Source organism: Peromyscus californicus, unplaced genomic scaffold (genome assembly GCF_007827085.1).
Source record: "Peromyscus californicus insignis strain IS unplaced genomic scaffold, ASM782708v3 Scaffold_5__1_contigs__length_169319896, whole genome shotgun sequence".
Lineage (NCBI taxonomy): Eukaryota > Metazoa > Chordata > Mammalia > Rodentia > Cricetidae > Peromyscus > Peromyscus californicus.
The window spans coordinates 34,307,501-34,329,039 of record NW_026294573.1 but is presented as its reverse complement, the minus strand read 5'-3'; the positions used below and the strand labels follow the sequence as shown (position 1 = coordinate 34,329,039).

The 21,539-nt window shown below is 52.8% G+C and overlaps 1 protein-coding gene across 3 annotated transcripts; it reads left to right on the top strand.

Moving 5' to 3' along the window:
- The first annotated feature begins 97 nt into the window (after nt 1–97).
- Nucleotides 98–15,081, top strand: P3h1 (prolyl 3-hydroxylase 1). 3 transcript variants are annotated; one of them, XM_052718805.1, is made up of 15 exons: nt 98–701; nt 2,487–2,639; nt 3,762–3,951; nt 4,693–4,824; nt 5,399–5,538; nt 8,194–8,283; nt 8,580–8,632; nt 8,806–8,927; nt 10,899–11,026; nt 11,155–11,250; nt 11,678–11,828; nt 13,308–13,425; nt 13,795–13,870; nt 14,107–14,247; nt 14,603–15,081. In XM_052718805.1, the coding sequence occupies exons 1-15, from the start codon at nt 228–230 to the stop codon at nt 14,756–14,758; spliced, it is 2,220 nt and encodes a 739-aa protein (XP_052574765.1). In that variant the 5' UTR covers nt 98–227; the 3' UTR covers nt 14,759–15,081. The 3 variants fall into 3 exon arrangements, with proteins under 3 accessions (XP_052574765.1, XP_052574767.1, XP_052574766.1); XM_052718807.1 differs by having other exon boundaries at nt 8,779–8,927; XM_052718806.1 differs by lacking the exon at nt 14,603–15,081 and having other exon boundaries at nt 13,724–13,870; nt 14,107–14,220.
- Nucleotides 15,082–21,539: the final 6,458 nt, after the last annotated feature.

Sequence of the window (21,539 nt, the reverse complement as noted above, 5' to 3'; positions counted from 1 at the left end):
GGCGGAGCTTTCTCGTTCGCAGGCCATTGAACGGCGTGCCTGAGCTTGGAGGCGGAGTCCCGCGAAGAGCGGGTGTTCGGATTGGTTGAAAGCAAGAGGCGGTGCAAGCTTCCTGGCCACGCGCTCCTGCACTTGAGGCGTGGCTCGTCTCAGGGCGTGGCTTCTGTGGGGCGGGATGCTGGCTTGTGCCCGAGCCGGGCTGTCCCGTTAAGTGAAGGAGCAAGGCTATGGCGGTGACCGCAAGGAGGCTGTTGGCCGCGCTGCTAGCCGTCGCCGCAGCAGCCGCCTCGCGGGCCGCAGAGGAGTCTGAGCCGGGATGGGACGTGGCAGCCCCTGACCTGCTTTACGCAGAGGGGACCGCCGCCTACGCGCGCGGGGACTGGCCCGGGGTGGTCCTGAGCATGGAGCGGGCGCTGCGCTCGCGGGCCGCCTTGCGTGCCCTCCGCCTGCGCTGCCGCACACGCTGCGCGGCCGAGCTGCCGTGGGCGCCTGACCTCGATCTCGGTCCGGCGCCTAGCCTGAGCCAGGACCTAGGCGCCGCCGCCCTGCACGATCTGCGCTTCTTCGGGGCCCTGCTGCGCCGTGCCGCCTGCCTGCGCCGCTGCCTCGGGCCGCCCGCTGCCCACTTGCTGAGCGAGGAGCTGGACCTGGAGTTCAACAAGAGGAGTCCCTACAACTACCTGCAAGTCGCCTACTTCAAGGTGCGACTAGCCCGGAGCCCGGCGGCCTGGGGAGACCTGGGGGAACTCAGGGAGCAGAGCAGGGTCGAGTCCGCAGGGAGGAAAGGGGCCTCTTGCCTAGGGAGCTCTTGGCGGACTCGGGGCGCTTCATCTGGTTCTTATAGGCAGATGCTTACCCTAAAGGTCCAGCCAGTAGTGACAGCCCAAGCCAAGAAGAACCTAACCTTTCCCTCTGGAAAGTCCTCCTAGAGGGAACCGAGGCGACCGCTTGGGCCTCCCAGCCCTACTTCATTGCAAGTATCCAAGTGAGAAGCTGGGCGCTTCTGCAGCATCTTCCTTCCGGTTCGTTCTCCAATCATGCTTTTCCTGCTCCCGAATCCAAGAGCAGCGCTTTCAGGACGTGGGATTGCCACGTCGCCAGCAGGGGCTGCGTGGCTCCTCCCTGTGGAGGACCCTCTGACTAGTATGTCAGTTTTGGGTTCTGTTGTTGTTTGGGGTTTTGGTTTTGTTTTTGTTTTTTAAAAAATGACCGTCTTTAGGGATGCCACAACACTTTAAGGCCAAGTCAACAAACGGGCTTGGAGCACCAGGTGACTGGCAGCGTGTATTTCCAGGATTCAAAGCACTTTGGGTTTATTAACTGATTTGCCCTGGAACAGTATCCTTTGAATAATGCTATTAGTCCCATGGGGGGGAAGGTACACACGCAGATTGCATAGCGATAACAGTTTGAGGCCCTTGAGGACCTCAGATTTCTGCTTATTCCCTCCATTCCTTCTGGTTATTGGGATGAGAGCTGGACTTACAAGCCCCAAATGATTGGGTTCCGACTTAGATCATGTCACTTAACAGCACTACTTAAAATTCATTGACATTGACAATTATTGAACCCCTACTACATTCCAGCTCTTGGGCAGGTGATGAGGATGATTGATTGACTCTTGGTTTCTACCTTTTGTTACTGCTAGGAGTCACTGGACTAAGGGCTAACCGAAATGGTTATGTAGATAGTTAGGGTTGTGGGAGCACAAAGCACTCTAGCTTTGCTTCAGTTAAATCAGGCCTGAGAGAAGAGGTGACATTGAAGAATGGTTTTTCCCCAGCGAAAGGAAAGCAGAGCTAGAGTATAATGTATTTGGGGCCACGGGGTGGTTCCTTGCAGGGACTCCTGTGTGGGCATGTATGTGGAGAAGAACAGCAAGTGTCTACAAAGTTTAGGGAGGCTGGATTCAGAAGAAACTTCTGTAGGCTTCGGGCAACCATCATCAGGCTTAGCTTTCAGAAGGCCAGTTCTGGAAGCCAGATGGATAAAAGGGGCAGAAGGAGAAAGTGGTAGCCGTGAAAACAGCCCCCTGGAGGAAACCAGGTGCCCGTGCCTGGAGGTCAGAAGGCTCATAGGTGGGGTGGATAACAACGGAAGGCAGGAGCAGTCCTGCAAGGCAGGAGAGTAAGCTGGGCATGGTGGCACAGTCCTCTGAGCCCAGCCAGCCCTTGGATTCTGACCACAGTGTAATTGTTAACTGCTCTTTCTGCCCTAGTCCAAAACCATTGCAGCTTTAGACCTTCAGTCACTACATTTCATTTGTTTGTTTGTTTGTTTGTTTGTTTGGAGACAGAGTTTCACCTATCGTCCCAGCACTTGGGATCTGAGTCAGGAGGATTGAGGGTGAGACTGACCTACGTAGTGTCACACACACACACACACACACACACACACACACACACACACACACAGAAACCAACCAAGCAGACGATCAAAACCCCACAGAGTTTGGATGGGAACTCATTCTTTTACTTCATCTGCAGATAAACAAGCTAGAGAAAGCTGTGGCGGCTGCGCACACCTTCTTTGTGGGCAATCCCGAACACATGGAGATGCGGCAGAACCTCGACTATTACCAGACCATGTCTGGGGTAAAGGAAGCAGACTTCAAGGATCTCGAGGCCAAGCCCCATATGGTGAAAAGACACACACACCCCCCACCGTGTGTGTGTGTGTGTGTGTGTGTGTGTGTGTGTGTGTGTGTGTGTGTGGCGAGAGCTGCTATGCAGTCCTGGTACTATGTAGTCCAAGTTGGCCCTAAGTCTTCCATAATTAATTATTTAATTTAGTATCGTATTTTGTGTGTATTTTCAGCACCTTTTGACCTAACATTTGAATAGCATTTTCATAAAGAACTTATGGTCTCTATCATTTTAATAGTTTATAAATCAGAACATAAGAGAGCCTAGGGATATACTCACTGATAGAACATATGTTTAGCATACACAAGACTCTAGGTTTGTATTCCGCAACAACAAAAAAATTATGTTTATATATACATTATTCATATCTACATACAAATATAAGAAACACTGCCAGAATGGCCTCGCACATACATAGTACACATACTAAGCACTCTGTCACTCCCTAGTCCCAGAATGACTTTTAAAAGGAAACTTGTGTTTGCTGGACATGATGGCATGAACCTGTAATCCTAGTACTGGGGAGATAGAGGAAATCAAATCAGGATTTCAAGGTTAGCCTCAGGTGTTTGGTGAGTTTGATGCCTGCCTGAGCTGTGTGAGACATTGCTTCAAGGGGGTTAGGGGTGGGTTGTGATTTATTTTTAATTTGTATGTGTGTGTGTGTGTGTGTAAGAGAGAGAGAGAGAGAGAGAGAGAGAGGGAATTTATGTGGGTGCCTGAGGAGGCCAGAAGAGGATATCATATCCCCTGGAGCTGGAGTCATAGGCAGTTGTGAGCCACCCTTTGTGGGTGCTGGGAACTGAACTCAGGGCCTCTGGAAGTACATGTTCTTAATCACTGAGCCATCTAGCCTGTTATCTGAAAACTGAAAGCCCTAAGAAATGTATAAGAATTACAGCAAACTCTGCCTTTCCCCTGCGTGAAGAGTTACGCGTGTAAATTCCAAGGGTCCCGGGAAGCCTGTTTACTGACAGCCTTCATTATGTAGCAGCACCCAGGTGTCCCCTTTCCACCATAGTTTAGAAGTAGGGACAGGGACCTCCGTGACAGTGGCCTAGGACAAGGTTGAGGGTCCCTCTGGAGCCTGCGTTGAGTACACCTTCTCTCCAGTAGCATGAGTTCCGGCTAGGAGTGCGGCTCTACTCGGAGGAGAAACCGCAGGAAGCTGTGCCCCACCTCGAGGCGGCCTTGCGAGAGTACTTCGTGGCTGATGAGGAGTGCCGTGCCCTCTGCGAGGGGCCCTATGACTACGATGGCTACAACTACCTAGACTACAGTGCTGACCTCTTCCAGGCCATCACAGGTGCGTCCATTCAGAGTTTGGCTGGATCAAGCCCCCCAAGGCTGTAAAGTCAAACTGATGCACGCACACACTGTCTGCAACCTCATCCTCAGTTTCTTTCTTTTTCTTTTTTCTTTTTTTTTAGTGTTTTGAGACAGGGTTTCTCTGTGTAACAGTCCTGCCTGTCTTCGAACTCACTTTGTAAGCCAGGCTGGCTTTGAACTCACAGAGATCCTCCTGCCTCTGCCTCCCAAGTGCTGAGATTAAAGGCATGTGCCACCACTGCCTGGCCCTATCCTCAATTTCTTAAGTCTGGAACTCTGACTAAAAATTGCCTTTCAGGGGCTGGAGAGATGGCTCAGTGGGTAAGGTGCTTGATGCACAAGCAGAAGGACCCGAGTTCAGATCCCTAAGCACCCACATAAAAGTCAAGCACAGTGGCACACACATGTAACCCTATGCTGGAACTTGATGGTCAGACAGTCTCATCGTATGGATGAGCTTCAGGGTGAGAGATCCTGTCTCAAATAATAATAATAATAACAATAATAAAGTGAGGAATGATGAAGGAAGACACCCGACGTCACCTCTGGCCTCTGCAGGTGTGCATTCACACATACTGTACACCTGCACACACATGCGCACAAATACGTGCACATACACACCACACAGAGATTGCTTTCTACTTTGATTTGTCCAGCTTAGCCAGAATTTAAATCCTAAACCGTGACTTTATTATCCCTCCTCTTTGATTCCTTTCAGATCATTACGTCCAGGTCCTCAGCTGTAAGCAGAGCTGCGTCACAGAGCTGGCTTCCCACCCAAGTCGAGAAAAGCCTTTTGAGGACTTCCTCCCTTCACACTATAATTATCTACAGTTTGCCTACTATAACAGTAAGGCCTGCCTGCTTTCTCCTCTCCGAGGCCTCGGCTAAGACGGTTAGCCAGACAGCCAGGGTTCGCAACCACTCTACTTCTCTGTGTCTGGCTTCTTTGTCTGTGGGAGGCTAAGAACAGAGGACTCCAGGGCCTCTTTCTTTTGTACCTCTTCGTACATTTGTAATCTAATTTTGTGTTTGAATTAAAATGAATAACAACAGTAAAGATGTACTACTGTTGAAACGAGCTCACAGGACATGCCCAGCCCTCCTCTCAGGGTAAAGAGACTAAAAATAGCCAGAAAAAAACAAACAAAAAGCCAGCAAATCAGCTGTTGTTTACTGGGTAACTACTGGGCACCAACCGTTATGGCATATCCATGAGTACATGATGTGTGTACGTGTACAGTTGAGTTGAGGAGATCTGTTTGTAACCTATGATAATCTTCCTCTTCTAAAAAGTCGGCTTGTGTAGCAAGCACTACTTTGTGCTGTTGTCATGGCCTCAAGGCTTCCCTGCCGCAGATGCTAAGTGGATGTCGGTACCCATGATTACCCTTTCCTCAAAGACATCTTTTCTTCCTCTACAGTTGGGAACTATACACAGGCTATTGAATGTGCCAAGACCTACCTCCTCTTCTTCCCCAATGATGAGGTGATGAGCCAGAATCTGGCCTACTATACAGCCATGCTTGGAGAAGAAGAAGCCAGCTCCATCAGCCCCCGGGAGGTGAGAGACTTGCTTCAGAGAGAGCAGCTTCTGGCTGAACCCAGGCAGAAGGCAGAAGAGCGATGGCTGGGGTGGGGTGGGGCACGTTCTGGACCGGGCTTGTCACTCAGGGTGGGGAGGAGGACCAGGAGTTTGCAGAACATGCCAGAGCCTCACAGCATCCTCTGGGTTTGGATGTGCATTCTTCACATTGGCACACAGAGATTCTCTGCCCCACTTGATACCCAGCCCAGATGCTGGATGCCATTTGCCCAAAGTCAGTGCTGTTTCCTTCATAATGGGTTTCTGGTTCTGTTTCCCTCCCGAGGGCATTTCTCCCTGTCATTGTCTGTTCTATCCTGTCAATCAGCGTTTTTCACATCTCTAAAATGAGAAGATAGCCTAGATAGCACAGATCTGAGGGGGAAGCCACGGTCCCTCCCACATAGTCTGGAATTGAGTCTGCAGAGAAAATTTGTTGTCAGCCCCTCCCAGGTGACACTTGCTTTCTTGTAGTTGTCCTTCTTGGCCACTAGATGGTGCCCATCTAGCTTTAAGAAGGCCCTTCCAGTCTTTGTCTTGCTTGCTTAGTACTTTTTCCCTCCTTGTGATCTTCTTAGGAAGCCTGGGAAGGGGAAGGAAAACACTCCACCTGGGGACGTTTACCTAGAACTCTCCTCCTGGGAAGGGAGGAGCTCGCACTGGTTTGAGCCCCAGCCCAGGCCTTGTCTTTTGTAATCAGCATGGCTATCTTCAGTAGGCATTCTGCCCTAGGTAGAGATAAGAACATGCAGGTGAAATAACCTGTGCTGTGGACGGTACTGGTTAGTGGAGACTGGAACCTGCTGTCTGCTTTGTCCTGTACTGTCATGGATCCTGACACATGGCTGACACTCAGTCATTGTCCCTGTTCTGACATGGCCCCTGACGCATGGCTGACACTCAGTAAGTCATTGTAGGCAAACAGGTAACAACAGCGGGGTCCTCTTCCTGCATCCTCATTGAATTGTTGGTGGAAGATAAATGAGATAGCATATTGGTGAAATTATTAAGGTCACTCCACGTAGTTAAAAGGAAAGTTTATTAGTGGCGCAACTTACAGATGAAGGGATAGGTAGGTCACAGGGTCTGGGGAAGGTGTATCACAGTCCAGCGGTGTTCTCTGGAGCTCTGCTCGGTCAACCTCCACCGTCCAGGGTCCAGGAACAGAGATCGTGGTGTGTCCCGATCTCGGGTCTTCAGGGCCCTCCCTTGGCCCCGCCTTGTGATAGTTACTGAAGTCTCAGTGGGGGTTGGAACTTCGAGACCAAAGCTGGAATGGCTACCCACTACAATAGCATACATGGGCTTGGGTCTGGCATTTGGAGGAGGAAGCCAGTAATTTAAACTCCTTAAAATTTCCTCTTCCGCTTGGGTGATTCTGGTAGCTGATGGAGCAGACTCCTTTAACATGTTCCCCTTGAACTGCCTCGCCTTTCCTACCGTCTTCTTCTCCTCCTTCTGCTGCTTGGATCCTAGCAGGGGACCTAGGGAAAGATGTGAGCCCAGAAGGGACTCAGTTTCCCTGCCCTGGGTAAGCCCTCCCCCTGAGCACACATGGGATGTCAGAGCACCAAGCTGAGCTATCTGCAGCTGCCCACCTTCAGGGAGGGCTAGGGTCTGGTCATTCTGAGGGGTGGCAGGTGGCCAGGTAGCAGTCCATGGGCCTGAGGACCCAGAACCCTGCGTTTGAATGTAGCATCCCTTCCAGTCCTGCTGCTCCTTCATCTCCAAGATGAAGATGACAGTCTTACCACATGAGCTGCTACTCAGGAAGCAAAGACAGCAGGATCAAGGCTAGCCTGGGCTACATAGTGAGACCTGGTCTCAAAACGAAAATGGCAGGCAAGATGTCTCGGTGGGTAGAGGCCCTTGCTGCTGAGCCTCGTGACCTGAGCTTGATCTCTGGACCCACATGGTACAAGGAGGAAACTGTCAAGTTCATCTCTGACCTCCACACCTATGCTGCAGCACACGTATGTATACACACGCACACGCACACAGACACACGCATGCGCACACACACAGACATGTGCCCGCACGTGTGCAAAAACATACAATAAATAAATAAATAGAATAAAAAGTTCTAATAAAAAGATGTTTGCCCCACAAGCTTGTGACCTGAATTCAGTCTACAGAACCCACACAGAGGTGGATGGAGACGGCAAACTCCACAGAGTTGCCCTCTGACTGCCACACATGCACAGCAGAAGTCATACACTCTAGACACACAATGTAAATAAATAAAATATAACAAGAAAAGTAAAAAGAGGGCTGTAGGTACAGCTCAGGTGGTAGAGGGCCTGCTAGCATGCTTGAAACCCTGGGTTCAATCCCTAGAAGTTGCAAAAGCCAAAATGGACTCTTGGTGTTGTGAAGCATGTGTCCCATTCTGAGGATCATCAGATCTGGTTCAGAGATCCACCGGGATCTTCTTCCCTCCTGTGAAGCCGAGTTATGCTGCCCTCAGGGTTCTTGTAAAGCACAGAAGAGAAACCTTTGGCCCAGACTGGGTAACACATAACCTGTGATGGGGAGAAAATACCTCAGTCGTGTAGGGAAATGTAAAATGCCAGGGAAGGCCACCCGAAGGCTAAAGGCTAGGGCCAGGATCTAGCCGAGTCTTTGTTTCCTCAGAATGCCCAGGATTACCGACAGCGAAGCCTGCTGGAGAAAGAACTGCTTTTCTTCGCTTACGACATTTTCGGGATTCCCTTTGTGGATCCGGTGAGTCAAAGCAAGAGCTAGAAGGACGGGGAAGAGGGAGGCACTGGGAGGTGAGGGGGTCTACACTGCACAGCTCTGAGGAGAGACTGTCCAGGGCTGAGCCAGGCATGGGATGTGTGAACCCTGAGGATGGGAGACAAAGTGGAAGATGCCAGGGAGCGCTGGGTCACTAAAAGTAACAGGTTCCAAGAGCCCTCCTCATCACAGGCGGGGAGGCAGTGGACTCCTGGAAGCCCCATGTCACACTGGGACCTGGGAGATTAAGTCACCCTGCTTGTTGTTCTGACCCACCTCAGGACTCATGGACCCCGGAAGAGGTGATTCCCAAGAGACTGCAAGAGAAGCAGAAGTGAGGGCCTTGTAGAAATGCCATGGTTGGATCGGTCTGACGAAGCGTTTGAGGCTTCCTGTGCCCAGGCAGATGGGAACTCCTCCTGGCCAGGGGTGGGCAGGTCCAGTCTGGGAAGTTGCAGTGGGAACCGGGGGTGGCCCCAGCAACCTTCAACACTGCCATGCTCACAGGTCAGAACGTGAAACTGCGGTCCGCATCTCCCAGGAGATCGGCAACCTTATGAAGGAGATCGAGACCCTCGTGGAGGAGAAGACCAAGGAGTCGTTGGATGTGAGCAGACTGACGCGGGAAGGTGAGCCAGCAGGAGGGTGGCATGCCTGCCGTGCGGGCAGCCAGGCAGGTCTCACATTCACCAGGCGGCAGCACCCACCAGGGCTTTGCTCAGCCCATCACATACCAGCTTTGGCTAGGACTTCCTCCACATCCAGCACACCAGGAACTGCCATCCAGACAGCCCTGAGAATGGGCCTGTGGCTAAGAAGTAAGATTCCTGTGCCACAGTTAGACTAGCGTCGTCCCAGTAAGCATGGATGGCATAAACCGTCCTGCCTCCCTCTCCAAACTCTCTCTGACCACTCACGTCATCAAAAGCCAAAACCTTCCTGTCGTCTCTGCTCCATTTGCCTGCTCGCGGCCCACAGTGATGGCTGCTCTCTGCTCTCCTCCTCTCCTGCCTTTGTCTTTCCCATTGCCTTCGGCCACATCGGCCCACTCACCTCCTGTGTGTTCTTATCCTTTCCCACACACAGATGCCAGGCCTGTCTTCCAAACACCAGGAGCATGCATGCATGCCCAATAGTCAAGCATCCTCCGTCCACATCCTGTGCATGTGTATATCCTCCATTTGTGCATCCCCCATGCCTCTCCATCAGGTGGGCTGGGCTGGTTCTGGTCCCCTGAGCCCACAGGTTGTTGCTCATGCTTGTCCCCACCCCTGATGCACTTCTCACCGTCTCTGCCCTTAAAGATGCCCCAGAGAGACCTTACCTCCTCCTGTGAATGTGTAAGGAAACAGCGGTATGCCCAGCACTGGTTGATGTCTGACTTGGGAACGGAGTCGTCTTCAGGTGTTAGGCTCGCTCTGTTGCAGCACTGCCAAGGCCTCAGCTTGTAGATGGGGTTGAGCCAGGTCTCTGGTGTGGCCCGAGTTAGACACCTTACGACCACAGGAGAAACATCGGCCTTTGCCATTGCTCGGACTGACCGGGTGATATGAACAGGAGTAGCATGTGAAAAGTCTGTCCAGCCCTGCTTTGTTCTCAGAAGGTGCTTGCTGTCTTCCTTGCTTCTCATCATGTCTGAGAGGTAGGTTAGGCAGATTGCAAGGTTGCTGTTGTACGTCGTGTGATGACGAAGTTACCATGGGCAGCATCTTTGGACATTTCCTGTAAGCCAAATACTATACTAAGAGTTGAACTCGCCTCATTTGTTGTTCGCATAAATCCATTGTCAAACTTATAAGATGCTGTTATAGTAATTGATTAAAATTAAGGTTGGGTTGGTGGTTCACGCCTTTAATCCCAGCAGAGGCTAGCAGATTCTGTCTTGAAAAAAAAAAAAAAAATGGGTCTGGCCGGGCGGTGGTGGCGGCACACGCCTTTAATCCCAGCACTCAGGAGGCAGAGGCAGGCAGATCTCTGTGAGTTCAAGGCCAGCCTGGTCTACAGAGTGAGTTCCAGGACAGGCTTCAAAGCTACACAAAGAAACCCTGCCTCAAAAAACCAAAAAAAAAAAAAAAAAATGGGTCTGAAGAAATGGCTCAGCAGTAAGAGCACTGGCTGCTCTTCCAGAGGACCCAGGTTTGATTCCCAGCACCCACAGGGTGACTCACAACTCTAACTTCAGTCTCAGGGGATCTAATTTCTTCTAAATTCCTTGGGCACCAGGCCCACTATGGTACGTAGATATACATGCTGGCAAAACACCCATACACATAAAATATTTTTTTAAAAAATTAACCTTACAGGGGTAAGTAATTTGCTAAGGTCACACAGTAAGTGGTGGATTCGGGGATTGAACCTAGTTCTTTAGTTCTGGAGTTCATGTTTTAAGAATACATGTAACTGTTTACTCAGTGGGTAGAGGCCCAAGAGCCAGTAGTTGATGGCAGAGTGAGACCTAGGATTTGGACCTCCTGATTCTGTCCTCTGGATTACCCTTGCTTTGGAAGAGACTGAGTAGGGATTTCTCTGGAAGGCCTGTTCTTTCCCAGCATGCCTTGGGCAGAGCCGCTGTGGGACTTAGTCTTGTCCTTGATTTGCAGGTGGTCCCTTGCTGTATGAAGGCATCAGTCTGACTATGAACTCCAAAGTCTTGAACGGCTCCCAGCGAGTGGTGATGGATGGTGTGATCTCTGCTGACGAATGCCAGGAGCTGCAGAGACTGACCAATGTAGGGGTGACCCCTGCTTCCAAGTGCCTCCCTCTTAGGCGCAGCGGTCCCTGTTGCCCTCAGTTGTTACCTCTCATCAGACACTCGGCTACCCTGACTAACATTGCCTTATCTTTTGGGCCCATTAGGCAGCAGCAACTTCAGGAGATGGCTACCGAGGTCAGACCTCTCCACACACCCCAAATGAAAAGTTCTATGGTGTCACTGTCCTCAAAGCTCTCAAGGTAAAATTCATCTTGGCTTTCTAGAGCAGGGAGGAGGGGGAGTCTGCTGGCCAGGAAGGAGGAGGAAGAGACTCCAGCTCTAAGAGGAGTTGGGGGTGGGGATACATAGGGAGAAGTGCCTCACTGCTGACATTCCAGCTGCCAGGGAGTGAGAGTAAGCTATGCCGAGGAGTTTCCTTGTGAATCTTGGCTGTTAGATGAGGCGCAGTAAAAATAAGGCAACTGAGACGGGATGGGTCCCCAGACGTGTGGGCGTGTTCCTGAACGGTACGTGAAATATGAAAGGAGAGGAGACAGTCGGATGTAGTGAACGGAGAGATTGCTCCTTCCGCAGTGGGATGGGAGATGCTCCCAGTATGCAGCCCTGTACCTCAGTGTCCTGACAGCCTGTAGAGTCAGGGCAGCTGACCACCAGTGTTCTTTGCAGCTTGGGCAGGAAGGGAAAGTTCCTCTGCAGAGTGCCCACATGTACTACAACGTGACAGAGAAGGTTCGGCGTGTCATGGAGTCCTACTTCCGCCTGGACACACCCCTCTACTTCTCCTATTCCCACCTGGTGTGCCGCACTGCAATAGAAGGTGGGCCTCGTCACCCTGCAGCTTCTCAGGAGTAGGCTGCGCCCTGGCACTGTGCTAGACACTGAGGCCATGGAGAAGACCTTCATGCTGGCTGGGAAACCAGCGCAAGTAATGTGGAGGAAGATCCAGCCAGGAGTCAGGAAGCCTTCAGGAAAGGTGGTGGGAAGTTTGCAGGATGAATGTTCCTGGAGTTCACAGGGAAGCAGGAGACTACAAGCCAGAGAGACCAGTTCTAAGGGAATGGAAGCACCGAGGGAGCTAAGAACGTTGCCAGCTCACAGAGAAGCACGTTCTGGAGTTGGTGTTGTCTCCTTTCGCTCGGTCCCACACTGTGCTGCAGGCCTCTCTTAGTAACTGTTAGATAGGCCAGCCTTGTGTGGTAGCTAGGGCATTTGAAGTCAGAGAGGTGCAAGACCTTGTTCCTTCTCCCTCGTATCCCCTGTGCTTTCCTGAGCAGGGGTGAGGCAGAGCCAGGCTGCAGGAATCACAGGTGGCCCACAGCCAGCGCTGCCCTACTGTAACATTCAGAAGACACACTGACACCTCCTGGAAGGCGGCAGGCGCTGGAAGGCTTCTCTCCCCCTCAGGGTGTTAAGAGCTCTAAGAAAATCTGCACACACCAAAGGAATGCGTCAGGCACTTGACTGTGTGCCACAGAGCCTCGAGGTGGGGACCTGCTGGCAGCGAGGAGACAGCAGACAGGAAGGGCTTGGCAGAACCTTCATTTTAAAGGATGAGCTCTGCTGCTGGATGTTGAGAGACTGGGAGCAGGTGGATCAGACTAGAGGCGGGGAGGCTGGTCAGCAATGACCATGGTGGGTGAGGATGAAGGCTAGACATCTGGAAGTGGCAAGGAGGCAGAGAGAAGACATGCCATAGGAAAGGTGGAAAGGAAGATAGGCAGGCGCTGGTGACTGGCTGGACCCAATGAGGCGGCATCTGCCGTCCCCACACAAGTGTGCCAGGGTTTACACTGGAGGAAGGTGCGGTCCGCTGGTTTTTGCAGTCATCCTGTCTGTCCTCTTTCCGTGTCCTCTCCCTGTGTGGTTTTCCACCCGTCCACACGCCCCAAGCTCTGCCTCTCTGGCTGCACTATGCGGCTTCTGTTCATCTGCGCCACCCCTCCTGCAGGCCGGCTGGAAGATGGCATCAGTGGACCCTGTGCCCACCAGCTTTCTCTGTTTACTGCTATGGTCCTTCCTATTTCAGAAAGTCTCTAGCTTTCCCAGGGTGATGGCACTCAGCCCAGGATCTGCCTTGTTGGTACCCTACAGGTCTGTGGGATGCACCCTGTTCACCCCCAAAACTTGTCCTGATGGCTAAGCTTAGCCAGAGACTCCTCATGTCCCAGTACATGACAGTTTCACAAACTCGCATACCTTTGGGGACGCCTCTCCATCCCCTGCCCCGTGTGTCAACAAGAGAGCCTCTCACTATGTCTCCGTATGTCCTACTCTGACATGATTATCTTGGCCTCAGAGTCCCAGGCTGAGAGGAGGGACGGCAGCCACCCAGTCCATGTGGATAACTGCATCCTGAATGCCGAGACCCTCGTGTGCATCAAGGAGCCCCCTGCCTACACTTTCCGGGACTACAGGTAAATGCAGTGTGTGTGGTGCCAGGGCCCTGTGCTTGCCCTCGGAAGTTCCTCCATGTCCTGCACTCGGCCTCTCCACCCTGGTGCACCTGGGCACACTCAGGCAGAGGCACGTCATCTGTAGAGGCCAGTCCCTCACCCTAGTCCCCATATAGGAAGACCTCGGGAAGGGTGTGAATAGGAGGGCATGCGTGGGCTTGGCACAGAAACACACTAGCTAGGGTATGATGGAGTCTCTGAGGAGGGGCGGGGGACCTTGTGAGAGGTTGATGGATTCAGAAAAGCTTCTGGCCTCCAGCTGCTGGTTGAAAGCACACAGAGGAGGGTTCCAGGGAGCAGGGGATAAGCCATGTCTGGATTCCTTCCCAGTGCCATCCTGTACCTTAATGGGGACTTTGATGGAGGAAACTTTTACTTCACTGAACTAGATGCCAAAACTGTGACGGTGAGTCCTCCCCTGTCCTCATTCCTGGTGATGAAACCCTGTTCTCTAGAGTTGATGTCCCCAGAGGACAGTGCACAGAATGACCACTGACTGGACTTCTCCCCAGCCCCTACCCTGCCCCCAGGCCAGGGGCTTGGGATACGGCAGCTCTCCTCCGACTGTCCTCTGGGTCCCGGTCCTAATTACCCATTACTCTCCTAAGACCTCTTCCCATTTCCCTTCTTCCCTCCGCACAGGCAGAGGTGCAGCCCCAGTGTGGAAGGGCTGTGGGATTCTCTTCCGGCACTGAGAACCCACACGGAGTGAAGGCCGTCACCAGGGGGCAGCGCTGCGCCATCGCTCTGTGGTTCACGCTGGATCCTCGACACAGTGAGCGTGTAAGAGCTGTTGGGAGGGCTGCTGGTCTGTTTCCGAGAGGCTCTGGGTCCTTCCTCTGAGTCCTACCACTAGTGGTCCAGACACAAAGGAGTCCTGGGCTAGGGACTCCCCACACCAGTGCACATCCGCCTCACCCTCCCTGGACCTTCCCTTTCACATGGGGCGGGGGGTGGGGGGGTGACACCAGGGTAGGCATGATGTGGAGTCCTTGGTTCACTCCCTGGACCCTGTCCCAGCCACCAGTGTGAGGCAGCAGAGCGTAGGCCTGCTGGGAAGGAGGTGGTCCCAGCGGCCCTGTGGCAGATTGCCATTGTTCTCTCTGGGGCTCGCTGAGGAGACGGTTTGCCGTTGCAGGACAGGGTGCAGGCTGATGACCTGGTGAAGATGCTGTTCAGCCCAGAAGAAGTGGACTTCCTCCAGAAGCAGCCCCTGCATAGCCAACAGGACTCCCCAAAACCCGGAGAAGAGTCTCTGTCAGACAGAGAGTCGCAGCACAGAGATGAGCTATGATAGCAGCTAGGTCACACGTGGGTGTCATTGGACCCATGGGAGTCTGTCCTGCCGCCTCGACTTCCCAGCCTCGCAGGGCTGCAGAGCGAGGGGTACTTTGTCCACTAGCCAGCCAAAGGATCCTGCCCACAGCCTTCCCCATGGTGCTACTGTTCTTAGAGTGGATGAAGCAGGACACTACTCTTCTCTGGGCTTGGCGCCAGGCTCAGGACACAGGCCCAGAACCACCCTGGGGCCCATAGAGGCCGCTGCCTGAGAGCAGCATGGTATTTAAGTGTCTGTATAGACAACCAAAGAATAAATGATTCGTGTTTTTTCATCTAGTGGTTTGTTCCAAGAGAGGAAATGTGTCCATTCTACCCAAGAGGCCGTGTTGGGTAGCAGTTACTCCGGGCAGTGTGTGGTGGCCCGTGCCGTACAGGAAGCCTGGCCCAGTACCCAGCTGAGTCACTTCCTGTGCAGCCTCAGGCCAGATGCTTAGCCCAGGTAACCTGGGTTGTTACCACAGAAGGGGCATCTTGTTCGTCACTGTGCCCACCTTCTGCAGGAGCTGTGTGGCCCAGATAGAGCACCCAGTGTGGCAGCACTTCATAAACTAATGCTGTGGACGAAGCATCCGGATTGTTACTAATCCTCTCCTGGCAGACAGCAGCAGTCAGCAGTGCTCTGGCACATTACCCTCGGGCAGCCACGTGCTTCCTGCTCTGCTGGCCTCAGAGCCTGTACCTGAGAACCTCGTGTGCAGGACGATGCCCTGAGAGACCAAAAACACGGACCTGGAGATTGCCTTCCTCTGGCCACACAGTGGCACCAAACCTTCACCATGCTTGAGATGCCATGGGACAGAGTGTAGGAACCTGTACCAGAACAATCATTAGACTATTTAGTGAGCAGCAGCCTGGTGCTGGGATTATGAGAGGGAGCAAGCAAGCCTGGTCCTGGCAGAGCTGTATTTCATAGGGGATACATAATAAATGTGTAATTATCCTAAGTGTGATTTGCATATCCTAAGCCTTTGATATAGAAAGTCAAGTCAGGGCCCCAAGGCAGAGGAAACAGAAGATTGATGAGGGCTTGAGAGATGACTCAACAGGTTAGAGCCTTTGCTACTCTTTACTTCCCAGTACCCACATCAGGTGCCTTATAACTACAGCTCCAGCTCCGGGGAATCTGGTGCCTTCTCCTGGCGCCAGCACACACATGGCATACACACGTACAAATAAAAACAGGTTTTTTTTAAAGACTAATACAGGGGCAGAGTGGACCAGGAAGAGAAGGGTAGATGGTCAGAATCTGAAGGCCCCAGTAAGGTTTTGAGCTTGGAGCATCAGAATGTGACTAACATATTTAAAGTTTCCTGGGGTAATGCATGGAGAATAAGCTGTTGGGAGAGGGATGGAGACAGCTGAACAGGGCTGCTGAGTGATCAGAGGGGGAGGGGGAGACCTGGGTCAGGGCCATGCAGTAGAAATGATGAAGACAGGCTTGCATTGGTTCCACAGCAGCGCCGACGGGAGGTGCTGAGGGGTTGTCACGAGGTCTGAGCAGAAGCGTTTGGAAGTTAAGCCACTGGATGAGGCGGGGAGAGAGCAGCACACTGTTGGAGGAAAGTGAGATGTGGCCAGCGGGGCCCTGGGTTGGTGTGCTAAGGGTGAGTCTGAGAGGCCTGTAACTGGGGTGTGAAGCCGGGAGAGGTACGCAGAGAACTCAAGAGAGAGAGCTCATCTAGGAGCAGTCTGGAGAACAGCAAGAGAGCTGTGTCCTGGCCCCCACGAGGGCATTTCAAGAAGGACGAGAATAGTGTGTGGGAGCCAATGAAGTCCTGAGTGAATGCATTGCTCACATGAGCATGGCTGTGTCAAAGACCCCAATGCCTCAGACCCATGGGAATGGCAAGGCCTCCCCCTGGGCTGAGTACCGGTGTGCAGATCAAGGTAGTGGTGACAAATGGTGTTCAGAAGCTGAACAAGATGAGAACTGAAATCCTGGTGTCACAGTGCTCGCCCTTAACCACAGCACTTCAGAGGTGAAGAAGGAGGATCAGAGTTCAGGGCCAGACTTGACTACGTAAGACCTTCTCTCAAAATAAAAAACAAAATGAGAACTGAGGGTCTACTTCCGTCTTTGACAACGGGGAAGTCAGAATTCCCCAGAGATGTTTGGGTGAGGTGGTGTGCACAAGAGATGAAGGAGAGAACCACAGGAAGGGCTTACCAATGCTGCAGGAGTTAGCTGGGTGTGGAGGCAGAAGGGAGAACCGGGTGGCCAGGCAGACTGCCTCTCATGCTGGGACAGTGCTGGTGAGGTGATTCAGGCCTCCTGTTCCCACTGTTGGTCCTTTCTGTCTGACCTGGGCAAGCACTTGCTGTACAAAGGACTAAAGGATACAAAAGAAAGGGGCACGGACCTGGCCTGGGCACTGAGCTGAGCAATAATCCCGAACATGAAGGATGTGACCAAGCTGTTTCCTCACTAAGACAGAGGGGTAACCCACGTGCTGAGCTCGAGAAGTCCAAGAATACTTGCAGAAGAACTCTCACGCAGCTCCTGACACAAGAGAAGCAGTTCCACATTACAGAACTCTACATTGGCCTCATCCTGGTCTTCCAGAAGTTTCTATGTTGGGGCAGATGGCTTTTACAATTTTTGTGTGTTTGGTTGGTTGGTTGGTCAGTTGGCGTTTCAAGCCAGGGTTTCTCTGTGTAGCCCCAGCTGTCCTGGAACTCACTCTGTAGATCAGGCTGGCCTCAAACTCAGAGCTCTGCCTGCCTCTGCCTCCTGAGTACTGGGATTAAAATTGTGTGCCACCACTGCCCGGCTGGCTTTTACAATTTCAATGCGTGCTAGCTCCATACTGGCAGCAGACTGCCTCTTCTGAGCTCACAAAAGGTAAGATGTTTTCAGTGGCAATAGGACCAAGGTAAGTGTATGTAATTAGGCTAGGGAGGCTCATCCAGAAGCAGTGAGTGATAGGGCCCCAGCTGAGATGCAACTGTACGTGCTTGCTCTCTGTGAGGAAAGCATGTAGAAGAGCGGGTCAGCAATGTAAGGAAAATGCTAGGGATGGAGACAGCCTGTGGGAGTGTCACAGGCATAAAGAACAACCCAGCAAATGCAGGGACAATATGGGCACGACACTCATTCGTCTCTGGTGCCTAGGGAAGCTGCAAAGCTGGGGTAGGGGGCACCAGAGATCCGTACACAGTGCTGTGTCCCAAGGAGTGATGGCACCATTAGACTGCCCCCTGTCCTTGTCCTAGTTAGAGGGCGGACCGCCTGAGACTCCTCGTGCAGCCTCAAGTTGCTTATGGCCCTGAGGAAGAAGGAAAACAATGTACCCATTGCAGTGAATGGGAACACGCAGAGGATTGTGCGACTTCAGTCTGGCTGCTCAACCATGCCTGGACAGGCAGAGCAGCTGAGGGTGGCACATGGTTGGCCGTCCTCCTTTCTTGCGGTGTGGCCCAAGGTAAGTCATTTCTGTCTTGAGTCTGTGGTTGTTCAGGGAACTTAACCAGTTGGGGGTAGTAAGGCTGGCACTACTTCTGAGCCCCCAATTTCCCACGGCAGCTACAAGGAAAATAATAGATTGCAACCGACTGAATCAGACCCTCGTAACCAGCCATGGGAGAGGACAGTGGACCAGTATCTGGTATTTCATTATGAGAGAGGAAAAAAAACAATGAACCTTCATACCAACTCATCAATGATCAACACATACCTACCAAGGCCGCCCTCAGCTGGGCATAGTGGTGAAAGAGGTGGCAGCCGGTTTCCAGCCTTAAGCAGTCTGCCATGCCAGGATGAGGCAGCCGCAGGGAAGACCCACCCTAGAGCCAATATCTTGGGGACATTTTTGGTCAGCCACTGTGATGGCAATTCGTGATCCTAATAACCTCATGAACTAGACAGACAAATGATATTACTCCTGTTTTTCCACTGAGGACGAAGACCAGCTGAGGACTTGCCTAACGTCAAGACTTTTCAGAAGCCAGGACCCTCCAGAAGCAAAAGCATTTTATTTATTTATTTTTTAACTGTGACTTGTGTCCACCCAGGCAGTTCCTGTCAGCTCTGATGAGAGGCTGGGCTGGGAACCCTGAGCCTTCCGGTCCTCTACGCATGCCTGAGAGTCACTGGGCTGCAGGGCCACCAAGAATGGTAGGTTCCCTAGGGTGGAGAAGCCATACTGGGCTAGGGAACTTCACTTCAGGAGCAGGACTTGAATTCTAGATGGCTTTGGAACATTGGCATAGGAAGGCTGTTGAGAAAGCAGAGGATATTTAGGTAGAACAGACCCCAATCCTCAAATAACAAAGGGAAAAACTGGGAGGGCCTCAGGGGAAGATGTAAGAATCATGGAGACTTCTGCCAGGCAGTGGTGGTGCATGTCTTTAATCCCAGCTCTTCGGAGGCAGAGGCAGGTGGAGCTCTGAGTTCAAGGCCAGCCTGGTGTACAGAGCAAGTTCTAGGACAGCCCAGGACTACACAGAGAAACGTTGTCTCAAAAAACAAAACAAAACAAAAAAGAATCGTGGAGGTTCTGGGTCCTTAGGGTGGGACTTGAAGAAATGCCCAGAGTGGAGACATAGACAGGCATCCTGCTGCCCCTCAGGCTTCACATCTGGAACACATTAGCTCTGGGGACAGTGACCATCTTCCGGTCTACCTCACCTCTTGCATGTCTGAAGAAAGGGTCACAGCTAGTGCTATGTGTACCCCTGAGGCACCAGGACTCAGGTATGTGACCAGTGCTCCCAAGGTCAGAATGAGCCCTGGTCTTCCTCACAGAGAAGTCTTTACAAGAGGCCAAGACCCAGCTTTGGGAGGGAGGGCCCTGCCTGCCCTTTTCAGTGTGGTCCCTCTGCCTCCCCTAAGCATCCCAGCTTGGTATAACAGTGTCCCTTGGGGATGAAGACACTGAGGCTACACAGTCGTCTCCTTTGTAGGGAGCATCTTATGCCCCTCCCTATCTGCACTGGATGCCTCCCTCCAAAAAACAGAAAGGTGGAGACATGAGGAGAGGCCATAGAAACCAGCACCACACACATCCCAGTTTCCTGCCTATCTGGAAGGCCTCTTGGAGGTTAGAAGGGTCTCACTGCCAGCCAGGGGTCTTTTGCTTGTATCTCCTGCCCCACTCTGGGCTCTGGCAACCACCTCCTCTCCTTCTTTTGATCCCATTGTTTTGTTATGCAGGGCAGAAGAATTTGAAGTCGGAACCATCTTCTCTGTCGCCGCTGTGGACCCCATTGATATTTTGGGATTGGCAGGCTACCCCAAGAAGCAGGTCCTGTGTACACAGGAAGTCAGAGGGACCCAGTATGTGAGACACTGTCTAGCAAAACCAGCACTCCACCCCTGCCCAGCTTCCCCCAAGCCCTCCTAGCTTGGAGCTGGAGCTGCAGGCCATACCAGAGCCCACGCCCTGATCGGGCACACAGGCCTGCCATTGTCCGACAGTGCCAGGCACCCACGTGAAGAATGTGAGGCAGCAGACTGGGGGTTTGTCCCTGCAGTGGGGGCTGAGGCTGTGCGGGAGGAAGCTGGCCATGCTGCAGCTCAGGAAAGGCAGTGGGATGCAGGGGATGCAGGGAGGCGGCCGGGAGGCTGGCTGGAGTGGGAGCAGGGGTGTGACATTCCTCCCGCACCCATGCCAAGCCTGTGGGGCCGAAATGAACGTGAGAGGATTGCTAATGAGACCCAGGGGAGTTAAACATTCCCTGTTCCCGAGGGCTGAGTGAGAAGGGGCAGGCAGGGGTCTGGGAGGGGGCGGCCTGAACCCCAGGAATGTACAGAGGCCACTGCCCCTGCCAGGCTGCTCTGGAGCTAGGGGCTCAGGCCTGCTGTCTCAGGTCCCAGCAGGAGCTGCTGAGCCAGCCAGCAAAGGGATTAACTGGCTGAGAAGTTCTCCTTCCTCCAGGCCCACGCCAGATGCTGGCGCAGGTCCCCCCCAGCTCCCCACCACATCTGAGGCTGGCCTGCAGCCACTGCTGGCCTGGTAACTGTAGGGTCCTTCTTCTGACTCCTCAGATCCCAAACAGACCCTACAGCACATGTTCCCTGGTTTGGTCTCCCCTATTTTGATACGTATGGCTTCCAGGTACCCAGGCCTCTTCTCCCCAACACCTCAGCTCTAGCCTAGTCTCTGCACATCTGGCCTCGGAGCCCCTACCAAAAACTAACGCTAGGGGGTATAACTCAGTGGTAGAGTGTTTGCCTTACATGTGCAAGGCCTGGTTTCCATACCCAGCATACACACACACACACACACACACACACACACACACACACACGCACACGCACACGCACACACACACACACACGCACACACGTACATGCACACATCTAACTCTAGTTTTTCCTGCTGTAACTAGAATCTTTCCTTCCCTTTCCATCCTCAAGTTAGTGGGCGAGAAACCCCAGGTTCAGGTCAGGGACGAAAGCACAGCAAAGCCATCCGCGGAGCTGGTGCTTACGGGAGGGATTAGAATTCTCACTGGAATCACACTCCTGAAGGGGTTTCCCTGGCGGGAAAGGCCTTGAGAGGGGAAGAGTCACTCCCTCTAGCCCCTCCCTTCCTTACTCTTGAGGCAGGGAGGGCAAGGGTACCCCACCTTGGGCACTAGGTCCCGCCCTCCACCCCCAAGAAGCTGGGCAAGGGCTCTGCTGGGGACTGGCTGTGGGCGGGCTTTGGCCTTTTCCAGCCCCTGGGCCGCCCCCTGCATTCTGGAATCCAGCAGCCACTGCCTTTTCTAGGCTGACTGTGGCTGGCCAGCCG